Below are 16,424 nucleotides of genomic sequence, written 5' to 3'. Positions count from 1 at the left end.
GGGAGAGCCATTTGCCTGCTTTGCTGCTGCTGCTTTGCTGGCGTCTCTGCTCTCTCCTTCTTGGGCTCCTGCTCTGCATGTGTGCACCTTGCAGGACCAGGCCCCAGGTGGCGTTTTACGTGGGAAGAAGAACGGTCTTAGAGCTGGCGTTTGGGCGCACAGAATACGGGACTGTGTCTTCTGTGTGGGTTTGAAGTGGATGAATGGGTGTTATATGAGTGTATGTTGTGAGTGAATGTGTATTTTTATGTATATGAGTTTTTTGTATTTATAATTTATCATGTGCCTCGGGAAGAGATTTTATCATCAAGAGGGGAGACCTGAGGGGGCCCCAATTGCCGTAGTGACGGGTAGAGGGAGGTATGGTGATATGAGAGGGACATGCCAGGTAAGGAGAACGCGGCCCAGACATGTAGTGGCTGTGCCGCGTTCTGGTCCTTCTCATACCCGCAGGGTTGTTGGTTGTCCTATCAGCCAACTCTCAGATCTCCAGTTGCTGCTTTTTAATGCCAGATCGGTACATAATAAAACCTCCCTCGTCCATGATTTGATTGTGGATGAGGTGGCCGATCTGGCATGTATAACCGAGACCTGGGTGGGCGAACAGGGAGGAGTTAGTCTGTCCCAGCTCTGCCCACCGGGGTATCTGGTTCAGCATCATGGTAGATCTGAGGGTCGGGGAGGTGGGGGTTGCTGTGGTCTATAAGAGTTCCATCTCACTCACCAAGCACCATGTCCATGCAATCACTGGTCTGGAGTGTTTGCACCTTGTGCTGGGCCAGAGGGACAGATTGGGAATCCTTTTGGTGTACCGCCCACCTTGCTGCCCAATGGCTTCCCTAACTGAGCTGACGGAAGTGGTCTCGGAGATACTGTTGAGATCCCCCAGACTATTAGTACTGGGAGATCTCAACATTCATGCTGAGGCTACTTTGTCTGGGGCAGCTCAGGACTTCATGGCCGCCATGACAACCATGGGGCTGTCTCAATATGTTAGTGGCCCAACACATACATCGGGGCATACTCTTGACCTGGTCTTTGCTACTGGACAAGGGGATAGTGATCTGGATGTGGGAAGTTTTACATCTCTCCCGTTGTCATGGACAGATCATTGCTTGCTGAAGTTTAGACTTTCAGTAGCCTTTTCCCTCTGCAAGGGTGGGGGACCTATTAAATTGGTCCGCCCCCGGAGACTAATGAATTCTGAAGGTTTTCAAAAGGCTCTGGGGGTTTTTCCGGCTGATAAGACTGGCGCTCCTGTCGAAGCCCTGGTCGATCTGTGGAATACAGAGATGACCCGGGCTGTTGACACGATCGCTCCTGCGCGCCCTCTCCTATGTAGAGCTCATACAGCTCCTTGGTATACTCCGGAGCTGAGAGCGATGAAACAAGACAGGAGGCGGCTTGAGCGGAGATGGAGACGAACTCCCGACGAATGCAATTATGAGCTGGTTCGTGCTTCTACTAAGCTCTATGTAGGAGCGGTGAGGGCGGCAAAAAAACAACATTTCGCCGCCACTATTCAGTCATCTCTCTCACGCCCACGGGAGCTTTTTAAAGTGGTTCGTGGCCTACTTCATCCAGGCCTACAAGATACGGCAGATACATCGGTAGCTCGATGTAATAAATTTGCTGAACACTTCCAGCATAAGATCTCATGCATTCGCCGGGACTTAGACTCCTATTTAATAGCAGTTAATCCTACTGAGGTGTCCAGAGCACAGTCTTGTCATGTTTTGTTGGATGAGCTTCAGTTGGTTCAGCTCGAGGACGTGGACAAGGTGCTTGGACAGGTTTGTGCGACCACTTCGGTACTGGATCCTTGCCCCTCTTGGCTAATTAAAACTAGCAAGGAAGGAACAGTTGGCTGGGCCAAGGAAGTGATTAATGCCTCTTTACGAGAGGGAGTGGTCCCTGGCTGTCTGAAAGAGGCGGCAGTGAGACCACTCCTGAAAAAACCTTCCTTGGACCCAGAGGATGTCAGCAGCTACAGACCAGTAGCCAATGTTCCGTTCCTGGGCAAGATCCTGGAACGTGTGGTTGCTGACCAGCTCCAGGCGCTATTGGATGAAACCGATTATCTAGATCCATTTCAATCGGGGTTCAGGCCTGGTTTTGGCACTGAGACTGCCTTGGTCGCCCTGTTTGATGACCTATGTCGGGAGAGAGACAGAGGGAGTGTAACTCTGTTGATTCTCCTTGATCTCTCAGCGGCTTTTGATACCATTGACCATGGTATCCTTCTGGAGAGGCTTGCAGAATTGGGAGTTGGAGGCACTGCTTGGCAGTGGTTCCGCTCCTACTTGGCGGGTCGTCTCCAGAAGATAGTGTTTGGGGAACATTGCTCGACACCGTGGGTTCTCCAATGTGGGGTCCCGCAGGGTTCGGTACTGTCTCCCATGCTTTTTAACATTTATATGAAGCCGCTGGGGGCGGTCATCAGGAGTTTTGGAGTGTGTTGTCATCAGTATGCTGATGACACGCAGCTCTACTTCTCCTTTACATCTTCTTCAGGTGAGGCAGTCGACGTGCTGAACCGTTGCCTGGCTGCGACAATGGACTGGATGAGAACTAACAAACTGAGACTCAATCCTGACAAGACTGAGATGCTGTTGGTGGATGGTTTCTCTGATCGGATGGTGGATATATACCCTGTCCTGGATGGGGTTACACTCCCCCTAAAGGAACAGGTGCGTAGTCTGGGAGTCATCTTAGACTCCTCCCTCACACTTGAGGCTCATGTAGCCTCGGTGGCCCGGAATGCGTTCTACCAACTTCGGTTGGTAGCCCAGCTACGTCCCTATCTGAGTAAGGAGGACCTCTCATCAGTGGTACATGCTATGGTAACCTCGCGTCTGGACTACTGCAATGCGCTTTACGTAGGGCTACCTTTGAAGACGATTCGGAATCTACAGCTAGTGCAAAATGCGGCAGCCAGACTGCTAACAAGAACTAAGCGGTCTGAGCATATAACACCTGTGCTAGCCCGTTTGCACTGGCTTCCAATATGCTTCCGGGCCAGATTCAAAGTGTTGGTACTTACCTATGAAGCCTTATACGGCGCGGGACCACGATATCTGTCGGAACGCCTCTCCCGATATGAACCGGCCCGTACACTACGGTCTACTACGAAGGCCCTCCTCCGGGTTCCGACTCATAGGGAAGCCCGGAGAGTGGTGACAAGATCTAGGGCCTTCTCAGTGGTGGCCCCCGAACTATGGAATGGTCTCCCCGAGGAGGTGCGCCTGGCGCCGACACTATCATCTTTTCGGCGCCAGGTTAAAACCTTTCTCTTCTCTGAGGCATTTTAATTCCTGTTAATTGTAAATTATTATATTTTGATTTTAGACTGTACAGTTTTGTGTACAGTTTTGTGTTATTTTTATTGTATTTTTAATGTTCACCGCCCAGAGAGCTGTTGCTAGTCGGGCGGTATATAAGCTTAATTAAATAAATAAAATAAATAAGAGGAGGAGAAGGTACCTCTCTGGTCTTGCTGTGAAATGGCCTTCTATGTGCATGTAAAGATTATCTCAGGTGGGTGATGAGCTCCACCTGGTGGGTGAAAGCAGAAAGACATTAATTGATTTTTAGGTGTCTTCTAGTCTTCTTTTGGGCCTATCAATCAGTTCTCCAATGACAAGTCAGAAAACACTCATATGACGACCAACATCCTTTAAACACAAATATTCTCTGCCAAATATACTCTCTGCTATGAACATAACAGATAAAGAAAAAGCAACACAGCCCCCCAACAGCCCAGCCTACAAAAGGAAGTGGCCCTGAGATCATCTTTACATGCATGTAAAAGGCCGTTTCATGGTAAGACCAAAGGTCCCTTCATGTAAGATTTCAGGTGGGACATACCCAAGCTGATCCATGTAGGGTGACAACCAAAGGGTGGTCTGGCTATTTTTATGTAATAACGCACTACAGCACTTGTCTTCCAAATGCAGCCTCTGCTGAGACACACAAATTGATTTTTAATGCTTAATGAAAGTGTTCGGAGTAGCCCACTTAGCTGCTCTGCTCACCTCAGCGGAGGATGAAATGCAAAAGCAGCTATGGTTGCAGCAGCCCTGGTGGAGTGAGCTGTAATCTGTGCTGGTGGAGATAGGGTCAATGAAGTATACGCCAAGGCTATACATGCTTTAAGCTACTGCGATAGCGTGGGGGTGGAAACCTTCCCTTGAGAAGCAGGATGGAAAGACATGAACTGAGCATCTGTTTGATGGAAGGGTTTTTGTTCTGGATATATCCACCATCAGAGCCGCCTGCACATTCAAGGAGTGCCATGCTTTTTCAGTGGGATGAATGGGAGAAGAACAAAAGGAAGGGAGAATAAATTGCTGATGGCAGTGAAAAGAGGACAGAACTTAGGACGAAAGGAAGAAATGGTACACAGAATCACCGTGTCCTTATGGAAAGTACAGAAGTGTCTATCTACAGAGAGAGCACTGACCTAAGAGACCATGAGTGATGAAGTGATAGCCACCAGGAATGGAACTTTGAAGGAAGATAAACAAAGAGGAACAGTTTTCAGGGGCTCAAAGGGAGGTCTCTGAAGAGCTTTTAACACCTTATGCAAATCCCAAGTGGGAAAACGATGATGAACTGGTGCTGCTGCAATGATTGCCCCTCACAAAAAATGCTTTAAGAACAGATGTGAGCCTAACGATTTCTCCAGTGAAGGTAACAGCACCGATGATAACATGGAGGCCAGATAGTGAAGAGAACTGGGTCTTAGGCCCATGGAGAGGCCATCTTGAAAAAATGCCAAAATGTCTTGTGTGCCCGCCTTTTGGAGATGGATTCCTGTCTTCACACACCAAGATGAGAAAACCTTCCAGGTACCCTGATAAACTTCAATGGCAGAGGGATGTCTATTAGCACCTTGTCTAATGTGGCATCTCTAAACAGCTTGCCTCCAACATATGGCTCGGATGCCAGGTTTGTGCAGGATGTAATATCCGCTTAAAGGAAGCTCCTGGTGAAGACCCCCTCTGTTGGAGCAAACTGCATGGCATCCATTGAGAAGTCTGCCACAAGTGCTACTGCCCTTGAGATTTTTAGGAGACTTTCTGGTCCAAGCTTGATCCTGCTGAGGAGTGTCAGCAAGTCCTCTAGCCACAACAAGGAAGCTCTAGCAAACACAGACACAGTTGCTGCTGCCCTGACCAACAATGCACTGGCTTCATGGACCATCTAAGCCCAATGTCCATCTTCAGGTCCATGAGATCTTTAAGTTGGGCATTCGTGTCTTTGGGATTCAAGGACAGGCTCAAGAGACCCCCCAATGGGGGCATCCACTAGTAGAAGGCGAAGATGATCCATCTAGAACATAATGCTAATTAGCTGTAACCACAGATACATGGTTGGAAGTCACTTGCTTGGAATCTGAGGCACCATTCCATTCCTCCTCACACAAAATCAGCAAGTCTTGGTCTAGCTGGCAGGTGTGTCCTGGGGAACTTCTCTGGAATTAGTAGAACATGAACATGTTACCATTCCTCGTTGGGCATTTGCCAATCCTCATTGGGCATCATGTGGATTGGGAGATGGAGGAGTAACCTGTCACGTTCCTACCCCGCTTGCCAACACTCAACCTTTAGCAGAGGGAGGCATGTTTTCCCTTTCTTTCACCACTCTTTATAACAAAGCTGCTATTAGAGACTCTGCCTCATTCCCTCAGTCCTTGTTAAAATGCCCAGGTTTACAGTCAAGCCTCAACCCACTTGTATATCTTTGTATCTCTCAAAGATCACAGTCCTGGGTTGGTCCCCTATAACCTGCTACAGTTACTCTCTCAGGTACTCTGCTGCCACCATTGATAATGTTTCCACCTTTATGTTGTGCCAACACTTGCACTCTTTGCAATAGCTGGCCAATAATGGGGCGTGTTTTAAACCCAAAACAGACTTTGACAAAAGAGAGAAATAAAACAAGAATAGTTTTACTTCAGTTTTTCAAGCGTGTGATTGCAGATTGTTGTTCTTCAGCTCATATTACACATTAAATTCCTTTATTTCTACAAATAATCCTGCTTCACTACCCACTACAAAATACCCATCCACCCCATTCCTCTCAAAAACTCTTCCCTATATCTTCAAACATCAAACCCTCTCTCTTCCAAGTCAAATCCCTATCTGCTGTTCAACTACAAACACTCAAATACAAAACTCTTAACCTACATTCACTCAATCAATCACAATCCAGCCTGCACCAACATTCTATCTCACTCATTCCCCACTCCCAACACTCACCACTTACCTTAATCATTCTAATAAAACCCACTTACCATAAATAACATAATACAAATGCATACAACATTTTAACATACAAGCGTGGAACATCACAGAACCACAGGTTGGCTTATGTGCGTTGTTGTGAGAAACAGCATACATTACGTTGGAGTTAAGTTGAGCAAGAAACATCCTCAGAGCATGTTAAGAGTCTTTATTAAGTCATTATGGCCAGAGGCTTAAGAGTAAATACATGTAGAGATTCTTCAGTCACCCCCCCTTCTGGTACATCTCTCTCCATAGCTGAACACAAAACACAGCCTCTCAGCTCAGAGGCATAATTCAGAAAAGCAACAACTCACATAGACTCTGTTACAACTTTCCCAGCTGTTATCAGATGGCTACCATAGCAACGGCCTTCACTGTCCGTTCCCAGACTGGCAAAGACATAACTCCTCTTTAACCACAGTTACGTCTTCACACTTGCAGGCTTCATGGAAAACTACTAGAGACAGTAATGCCTACTGGTCACCAGCCCAACAGCCCCCCTTTTTTCCATTAAGACTGCAAAATACACATGAAATACATCTCCATAATACATAGTCATACAGTCATACATTTCTACAATACCTCTTGCAATACATTTCAGTACATTGCATTTTCAGTTCAGTACAGTTCAAACTTTATTCACTCAAACTTTGGTTCAACACATGTCAAATAAAGTGTCTCAGGATCCATGTCTACAACTTTATTCATTCCAGGACTTGTTATTAATCCCACAGTAAATCTGTCAGGCGGTTTGCCTAAATTCGCTCTTGTGGAGCGTCTTAAAGGAACCAGAGCCTCGGCTCTCTCTGCCCCCCCCATTTGTGCTTGTACTTGGCACAACCTGCGCAGGAGCTTCCATTTCCTCTGCTTTTCGTTTCTTTGATCTGCGTTTTCCAGAAATGAGCTCATTCAAAGCATCTCTGAGAGGAATTTGTGTACCTTCCACTTTAATGTCAACATCTGGCTGACATTTCTGTGATGGTGTTCGTGTTTGTGTGTCATTTGTTCCTGTAAGAAGGACTGTCTCTCTTTGATCCCAAGGCTTTTCTGAGACTTTAATGCTTCTGCTCAGAATTAACTGCTGTGTTTCTGGACACCAAACTCTGAAATATGCATTCTGAAATCCCAAAACAAAACCTTGCTGTGCTCTGGGCGCATGCTTGCCCCTCCTTTTTCCGTGTGGAATGTGGATCCAGCACCTTGCCCCGAATTTTTGAATGTGTTGTATTCTAGGCTTTCTGCCAGTAAGTTTCTCATAAGGAGACATTCCAATTGCACTATGTAACACCCTGTTGTGAATGTAATTCGCATAAAGAATTGCCTCTGCCCAGAAAGAATTCCCTAAACTGCAATCCAGCAGCATGGCTCTCATTGCTTCCCCAAGCACCCTATTTTTTCTCTCAGCAGTTCCATTGGAAAACGGGCTGTGTGGAGCACTGAAATTCTGGTTTATTCCCTTACTCTCCAGAAAGTCACTCAATGCTTTACTCGTAAATTCCCCACCTTGGTCCGAGCGTAAAGCCCCCACCGTGACCAAGTGTTGAGTTTCGATTCTCTTAATGAACAGTTTCAGCTTCTGCTCAGCTTCACTTTTATGCTTTAACAGAAAAACATGACAAAATCTTGAAAAATCATCTACCGGTACCATGTAGAATTTCGCACCTCCTCGTGAAGCATTTATTGGCCCTGCTAAATCAACATGTACTAGCTGGTAGGGAGCTGTTGTGGTTCTCTCATCCTCCCGGTTCATTGGTGCAATAGTCATTTTAGCTTGATTACAAGAATCGCAATCCATTATCTGCCCGCAATCTTTCAAACGCATGTCTTCACTGTGCAAAGGGGTTTTCCTTATAGTGTCAAGGTTTGCATGCCCCAGCCTTTGATGCCATTCATGGACACAGCCCTGATGTACCTGTGCCTCAGCGTTTAACACAGCACACCCTGCTTGACTGCTCTTTATTACAAACTGTGAATCATTAACGCTTCCCTGTATGCACACTTCATCCCCCCTCATTATAAAACATTGGTCTTTGTGGAACAAAATGGAATAATTACAACTTACCAGTTTGCTAACTGATAAAATATTATGAGCCAAGTCCGGAACGCACAAACAGTTTGTCATAATGCCAAGCTTGTCAAATTTAATCAGACCACGTGCTTTTACGGATTTCCGTGATCCATCAGCAAGTAAAACAAAGGCCTGCTCATCTGTAGACGTGTAAAACAGGCTCCTGTCTTTAATTAGTATATGGCTTGCTCCGCTATCGAGCAACCAGTTCACAGGTCGTAAATCTTGAGAGTTCTGTTTACAAACAAAGTTCACACTGCCTTGCTTCAAGCCTCCGTCCCTGGAGTTTCGCTTGACTGGGCAATCCCGCTGGAGATGTCGACGATCTCCGCACACAAAACAAGCCTTCAGCCTCTGCTGCTGCTCCTGTTTATTATCCTTCGGCACGGCATTTTTCACCTCTTGCTTCCTGACAGCCTCCATCGACTCAGCTCTTTTCACCTCCTGTCTCCGCTGCCATTCTTGGGTCAGTTTTTCCTCAATAAACGCAATGTTCAAACCTCCGTCAGGCATGGCTTTGAAAGCCATCACCATATTATTCCAAGTCCCATCAAGTGAAGCCAGGATCAGATAGGTCTTCTGAAGTTCAGAGTGTTCGACGCCTCGGTCTGTCAACTCAGCAAACAGGCGTCTGAATTCCGTGAGATGCTCACTCATGTCGCACTCACCCGTGAAGCGCATTTGATAAAGCTTCCGTGCCAAACACAATCTAGACCCCGCGGTCTGTTGCACATGAATGCCTTCCAACCGGTCCCACATCTCCTTGGCGTTTTTAACATCTCTCACGTGTAGCAGTTGAGAGTCAGATAGAGCCAGAAGTATAAAAGCCTGCGCCTTCTGCTCTCTACGCGTCCAAGCCGCAGTCAGTACCGCCAGAGTGGGTCCATCTATAATGTCCCATAAATCCTCTTTTATCAGCAAAGCCCTCATCCTCGGCTTCCAGCTGGCAAAATTCTTCTCATTAAGTCGTTCCATCGGCAAGCCTCCCCCAGACAGGTTTACAGCCATGTTGCTCACCTCCGTCTGGTTCAATCAATCAAGCTGCCCTCTCTGGAACTCCGTCTGCCTTTCAGACCAGCAACTTACTCCTGTGTAATGCGCTGTGGAGCGTAACCATCCTCTGCTACCACTGTTGGCTTGTGTGCGTTGTTGTGAGAAACAGCATACATTACGTTGGAGTTAAGTTGAGCAAGAAACATCCTCAGAGCATGTTAAGAGTCTTTATTAAGACATTATGGCCAGAGGCTTAAGAGTAAATACATGTAGAGATTCTTCAGTCACCGCCCCTTCTGGTACATCTCTCTCCATAGCTAAACACAAAACACAGCCTCTCAGCTCAGAGGCATAATTCAGTAAAGCAACAACTCACATAGACTCTGTTACAACTTTCCCAGCTGTTATCAGATGGCTACCATAGCAACGGCCTTCACTGTCCGTTCCCAGACTGGCAAAGACATAACTCCTCTTTAACCACAGTTACGTCTTCACACTTGCAGGCTTCATGGAAAACTACTAGAGACAGTAATGCCTACTGGTCACCAGCCCAAAAGTTGCTACTGGTGATCCAGATGAAGCTGGTAAGTCTCCCTGCTGATGACACAGAATCTGTGGTTGGGCAGGTACAGAAGGAATAGGCTGTGGTGTTGCCAGAAAAGCAGGAGGTGGGGCAAAATTAACTCTGGATGCTAATTCCCTAGAGAAATCTCCCTACAGCACCTCCCTTTGTTGCTGAAGTATCTGAGCAGACAAAGGAGGGAGAAAGAGGTGTGGGTTGCTGTCAAGGAAGTGCCAGGAATATCACTCCTGATTACATTTTTAACCCTGAGACTGCACCGTGACGATGTTAATTTGCCTGCAATCCTGTGCATGCTGACCATGAAATCAGGAAATCCCATGAAATCCCCAGGCAAAGACTGTGTAGAAAAAAAAACTTGGAGTGAAGATGAAGAAGCCTGTGGCTGTCTGCCCTCATCTTCAGATAATTGCTGCTGTGCACACAAGCCCTCTGCGAAGTATCATTGGCACTTAGCTCCACATAAGTTGCCCTAACTCCCCCCCACCTCCTCCACAGTGTTCCCATGCACTGGTGAGGGAAAAAGATAGGGCCCCTTGAGAGCCCACCTCCCTGTTCCACAGCCAGCCATGGAAAATGGCCTTAACAGTGGTTCTAAAGTGCCGATAAACTGTGACTAATACAGTAAAGAAGCTGCTTCCGTGGCAGAGAAGTCCTGGTACACTGAAGACGCTGAAGGTTCAGAAGCAGGTTGTAGTATCAGAGGCAGCGGTTTGCTTTGTTTAATAAGCTCCGCAGACTTTGCCTTAGCCTTCCCCATAGCACAAAGTTGCTTGAGAAAGGCTCACTAGCGTGACTTACAGGAACAGCAGGAACAGTGTGTTCAGGGGTGGAAAGTATACATAGCAGAAAGCCACAAATACTTTAGTGGGTGGGGTGATGTTTTCCAAAGGGTTGTTTGAACTACAACTGAGGAGTCCGGCTGCTAAGACCTGTAAGTGCTGCTAACTGAGACAATCGAAAATGTCAAGTGGGGAAAAAAATGGAGTGGGAAACACCAAAATGGTAGGCACAGCAATCCCACTGCCAAGTGGTAAGCTAAGGGAGACTTGAAAATACAGCTTGAAAGCAGAACTTGAAAGCAGGAATCAGTAAATGAGATTTTTTTTTAAGTGCAGGAACAACTAAATAAGGAGAAATACAGAAAAACTGACAGAAACAACAAACAAGACAATTCTACAGCCTGAACCAGGTAATCAGAAGCAGAGCGCACTCGACAAACCACTCTGGTGAAAACAGAAAGCTAACTGATTGATAGAGCCAAGAGAAGACTAGAAGGGCCCATCTATACCTCTTTTAATCTGCAATCTAACCCCCTTGTGGGTCCATTAATTCACTGGCGTCCATATGACATTCCCTGCCTTTTCAGACTTTCTGCTATTTAAATCCGCACTTCCCGTACCCTGCTATAAACCGATTATTTTTTCTGTCCTGATTAACAGCTCTAATTTCTGTAGTAAGGACATCTTTCCCCGCTTTTTTGTAGTATGGGTTTTGTATTATAAGTTAGATCCCACCCTCTGTCCACTCCTCCTCCTCTCTTACAGTTCATTCCTGCTACTAGTACTGAACCAAAGTACTTCCTCTTCCAGGCTTCTGTAGATGTATCACATTGTTTTTTAAAAAAACTACTCTTTTGCAATCAAACATAAAATCAAATGTCTAATGAATCATGTTTCCACTTAAAAGCTATTTTGCGATATTATGCAAACAAAGGCTAATAGACTTAAACATCTCCCTGAGGTGTCAGGCAAGGAAAAGAGAGAGAAAAAAGGCACGGCTTCCATTAGCATGGTATAGTTAGATTGGAGGCCTCATTATGGGGAAGGTCAGCCTGCAAAAGCCCAGGCTCTGAAAAGCAGGTGCTGAACTTTGTTGAGCTGAGAGGCGCTCCAAGACGCACGCAGGCACACACACACGCTTGAACATCTGCATGTGCCTGACACCTCTGGAGTTTTGTTAGGGTCCTGCCTGCCTGCACTTCCTCCCCCCCCATGTGATCGTCTCTCTCCTCCTGAGCTCTCAGGACAAAGAGGAAAATTGTCGGCTACAAACACAATCAGGCTCACTTTACCGGGTACTTTTGTTGCCTTGAGTTTGTGTTCCTCACACACACACACACACACACTGCCTCTCTTTTCTCTCTGGGAGGTTGGGAATGAGAGCAAAATGATGTGCTTGTGTATTTGTTTGCATTCTTGGGGATGCTGGAGCCCTAGGCTGTGCATTTGAAGCAATAAGGGGAGAATGTTGCTGCTGCCTCATAAAGTGAAGGGATCACTCCGCAGAGCAGCAGCAGGAGGCAGCAGCCTAAGAGGCGAGCGCCACCAGCAGCCTGTGGGCAAGAGGAGGACCACCCCACCATGGCCAGGTGGTGATCCCAGCTGCATTTCTCCACCGCACTGGATACTGCATGAGGCAACGGCCATCACCAACCCATCGGGAAGCCCGGAGGACAGTTACTCGATCTAGGGCCTTTTCTGTAGTGGCCCCCGAATTGTGGAATAGCCTCCCCGAAGAAATACGCCTGGCACCGACGCTTCTATCTTTTCGGCGCCAGGTTAAGACCTGGCTATGCTCCCAGGCATTTTAATGCGTTTAATGTTACAATTTTAAATCTCTTTGTTTCAGTTTATTTATTGTGATATTTTGTATTTCTGTACTTTTAATCTTTTGTACACCGCCCAGAGAGCTATTCGCTATGGGTGGTTTAAAAATGAAATAAAATAAATAAATAAAATAAAAAGAGAATGGATATATACATGTGTGATGTGTGCACCTGACATGGACATACAAGCAGGCATGCCTGCAGAGAAATTTACCAATGGCTGTTGTATGTGAGAAGTGGAAAGGGAAAGTGAACAGTGCGGTCACTCTACAGCAAATTGGGAAAGAGGGAAAGAAACGAGAAAGCTTCCCTTTACATTCACCTAAATCCTCATTATGTCTCTCTCACACGCAAGAAAAAAGCATGCGAAAAGCAAAGTACCATGATTGTGTTGCTCAAAAATAACTACTAACTGAAAAATACAGAGCGTATAGAGATACAAATTCTTCCGTCCTATTCCTCCAGATGTTGGAAGAGAAAAGACGATATAAACATCTAATAAAAATCAAAAAGTCTCTAGCTCAAACAGAAAACTGGCAACGATTATTAAAAGCATCCAGAGAAAAAGATGCATCATCCTTTTGGAAAATGGTTGCTAAAGGCTGGCCCCACTCGTCAATCACCCTGGATTATCATATTTCAGTAAACACCTGGGAAGACCATTATACAAAGCTTTTCTCCGGAGCACAACTTTGCACTAAAACCATCGAACCTCACCATCAAGGCCTTCCGGAATGGCCACCGGTCGCTCCAAAGGAAATTGGCTGTTTAATAGCGAGATTAAAAGCAGGAAAAGCACCTGGCTCGGATTGTATCCCAGCTGAACTCTTCAAAGCCAATGTGGACTGGTGGGCCCCGGTATTAGCTGCCTTATTTTCCTATATCAACTCGAATATTACTATCCCAAGTGACTGGGGCTTGGCGATTGTAATACTGATTTTCAAAAAAGGCCCCAGAGCTGATCCGGCTAACTATAGGCCAATTAGTCTATTGAACATCATTAGCAAAATCTATACCACCTATTTAAATGATAAACTTACATCCTGGATGGAACAAGAAAACATCCTTGCAGCTGAACAGGCAGGATTCAGAGCTGGACGTTCTACAACCGATCATGGTCTCCTTTTAAATCATTTAATAGAAAAATACACTAAATCTTCTAATAGTGCTCTTTATGCTGCTTTTATCGATTTTAAAGCAGCTTTTGACTCTATATCGCGATGTAAGCTCTGGGATAAGTTGGAGACCACCAATATTGACAGGCGTTTACTAGCTTTGATACAGTGCTTGTACAAATCTACTTACCTGCGAGTTAGATGTGACAAAGCCGGCCATTTAACAAAAGCCATTCCAACGCTTAGAGGCGTTAAACAGGGATGTATCTTAGCACCTTCATTATTCAATATATATATAAACTCCCTGGTTAGCTACTTACTACCCCTCGGCTCACACTATCCCAGTTTGGCTGGAAGACAAATTCCAACACTTCTATATGCAGATGATGTAGCCCTCCTTTCATATTCCCAGATTGGTTTGAGGTGTTTACTAAGGGCGCTAGCCAAGTACTCAAAAAAAGAGCTATTGGAAATTAATTATGGTAAATCAAAAGTTGTAGTTTTTTCTAGAAGAAGGCTAAAACATCTTTGGCAGATTGATGGCTATCCCATAGAACAGGTTTCACTTTTTAAATATCTGGGAATGATATTCCACACTTCAGGTTCCTGGCAGCATCAAATAAATTATGCTGTTTCAAATGCCCACAAAACCACTAAAGCACTTCTTTCTTTTTACTATAATAAAGGTGGTCAATATGCTCCATCAGCAATACAGATTTTTGAAACCAACTTCAACTTCTATATGGAGCTCAAATTCGATTTTCTACTAACTTGAAAACTTCTACCACTTGAAAAAGTACAAACAAAATTTCTAAAGGCAATTCTTGGTACCCCTACTTGCGTCTCAAACTTCAACATACACTTGGAAGCTGGTCTTATAACCTTGGAGGCCCGCATTTGGTTAGCTAAGATTAACCTATGGCTGAAAATTTTATTTATGCCAGTGGGTCTTACCCCTCTTATTTTAACCGATGTCTATTGTTCTAGATGGCTAAAATCTGTAATGGACAAAATAGCCCACTTAGGGTTCTCTATACCGATTATACTCTCATGGGGCCTTATAAAAGCAAAAGCACAGATCCGACAGAGAATACTCGATATAGAACTTCAAAATCACCTAACACAGATGACATCTGCCCTTAATTCTGGCTGTAACTTAAAACTATTTTCTATTCCCCGATATCTATTTAACTTAACTGTTCCCAGATATAGAAGGGCTTTTACTTTAGCAAAATTTAATGTGTTGCCATCAGCCCTACTACAGGGCAGGTACAAGAAAATCGCCTATCTTGAAAGAGTTTGCCCATGTGGTACCGAAGCAGTAGAAATGGTTACCCATGTATTGCTTCACTGCCCTTTTTATTGCGACTTGCGTACTTCAATTCTAGCTCCAATTTTGAATCAAATCCCCTTCAAAGATGAAAAAACGATAGTAGATTACCTTTTAGAGGATAAGACCCAGCAGGTCACACTAAAGGTGGCTAGTTTTTGTGCAGCAGCAATTCGCTTAAGAAAACTTTTAATATCAAAAAATCTTTCATAATAATTTTTTAGCTTAGAGAAATCATTGAAAATCAAATTCTGAAATTCTTAGCCTTCCTAAATGTATAAATTGGAATTATAAATTTATCATTTATATTTTAGGAATATTATTGGGAAATTGTTTTTGCTTTCTGTATATACTATATACTCTATGCTTTGTATACTTTGGCTGGTCTTTGACCGTAATAAAGATACTTGACTTGACAAAGTACCGTTCTGGACAAATCACCATAAAGTGGTAGACTGAGGGGTGTGACTTGTGCAGAAGTGTATTAGACAAAAAAAATTATGCCCACACGTATGGATGTTACAATTTGGTTTTAAAAAATAAATCTGAGCACAAATCGTACATGTATGGATCTCGAGGCCACCAACCAAATATGAACAACGTGGATTTTGAAGTTAGGTATGGATGGGCCCAAAGACTCCTAAAAACTGATCAACGTCTTACTATCTTCAGCCACCAGGTGGAGCTCCTCACCCACCTGAGATCATCTTATATGCATGGGAAAATGTTCTGTTGCCCATGGTTTGATTGGAAAAAAAACCCTCAACTCACCCTATAACCAAGGTCTTCAATCACATCACAAGAAGCAGCACTAAGATTAGTATGCCACATTGTTTCCTTGATGCTGCAGCCATACATAAACACATTTTTCTTGCGAGAATGACCATGATAATCACAAAAAACCTATGAGAAACAACATTTTCAAAAATTATAAAAGATACATCCTTCCTGAATGAGAGAGGTTTTCACCGATATCCCAGCTCATCAAGAATATATCATTTATTCAATTTCTGTGCTCCCTTTTATTAGCCTAACACATCCCCTTTCTTCAACAAGGAGTCAAAGTCCCAGTTCAGATGCAATCATTCCAGACTGATAAATCATAGTTTATTGTCCCAGGAGCAAGCTGTTTGCTCCTGCTTTCTCTTGCACAACCAGCTTCAATAAATCTATCTTGGTTTCTTATGCCAGCTCCCTGTGATACATGACCTGGGAAACTATCATTAAAAGGCTCCCTCCAAACCAAGATATAAAACCAGAATCAGATCATGGTTTTATATTCTGGTCTGAAGGAAACTCATAACCACACATTCCCAGTTTCGGTGTGTGAAGGGGAGGGGCTAGGAAGGAGTGCAGGGGCATATGGTGATTTATCAGACCAGGATTGTTACATATGAATGAGGCCAAAGGTGAAGTTTGGTTTAGAACTTTAGTTTAAAA

General features: G+C 44.7%; 1 protein-coding gene across 9 annotated transcripts in view; it reads right to left on the bottom strand.

Moving 5' to 3' along the window:
- AGTPBP1 (ATP/GTP binding carboxypeptidase 1) overlaps window positions 1-16,424 on the bottom strand; it is a 129,701-nt gene that overhangs the window by 11,719 nt on the left and 101,558 nt on the right. For 8 of the 9 annotated variants that reach the window (XM_061626652.1, XM_061626690.1, XM_061626680.1 and 5 more), the window contains one exon: window positions 15,756-15,887. The exons of the other annotated variant lie outside the window; for it this stretch is intronic. In XM_061626652.1, the coding sequence (XP_061482636.1) occupies window positions 15,756-15,887 (132 nt within the window). The remainder of the gene's footprint in view (window positions 1-15,755; window positions 15,888-16,424) is intronic. 9 annotated transcript variants of the gene reach the window in all.

Source organism: Rhineura floridana, chromosome 1, assembly GCF_030035675.1.
Source record: "Rhineura floridana isolate rRhiFlo1 chromosome 1, rRhiFlo1.hap2, whole genome shotgun sequence".
Taxonomy (NCBI): Eukaryota; Metazoa; Chordata; class Lepidosauria; order Squamata; family Rhineuridae; genus Rhineura; species Rhineura floridana.
The sequence above is the reverse complement of the archived record's forward strand: the minus strand, read 5'-3'. Positions and strand labels throughout refer to the sequence as shown.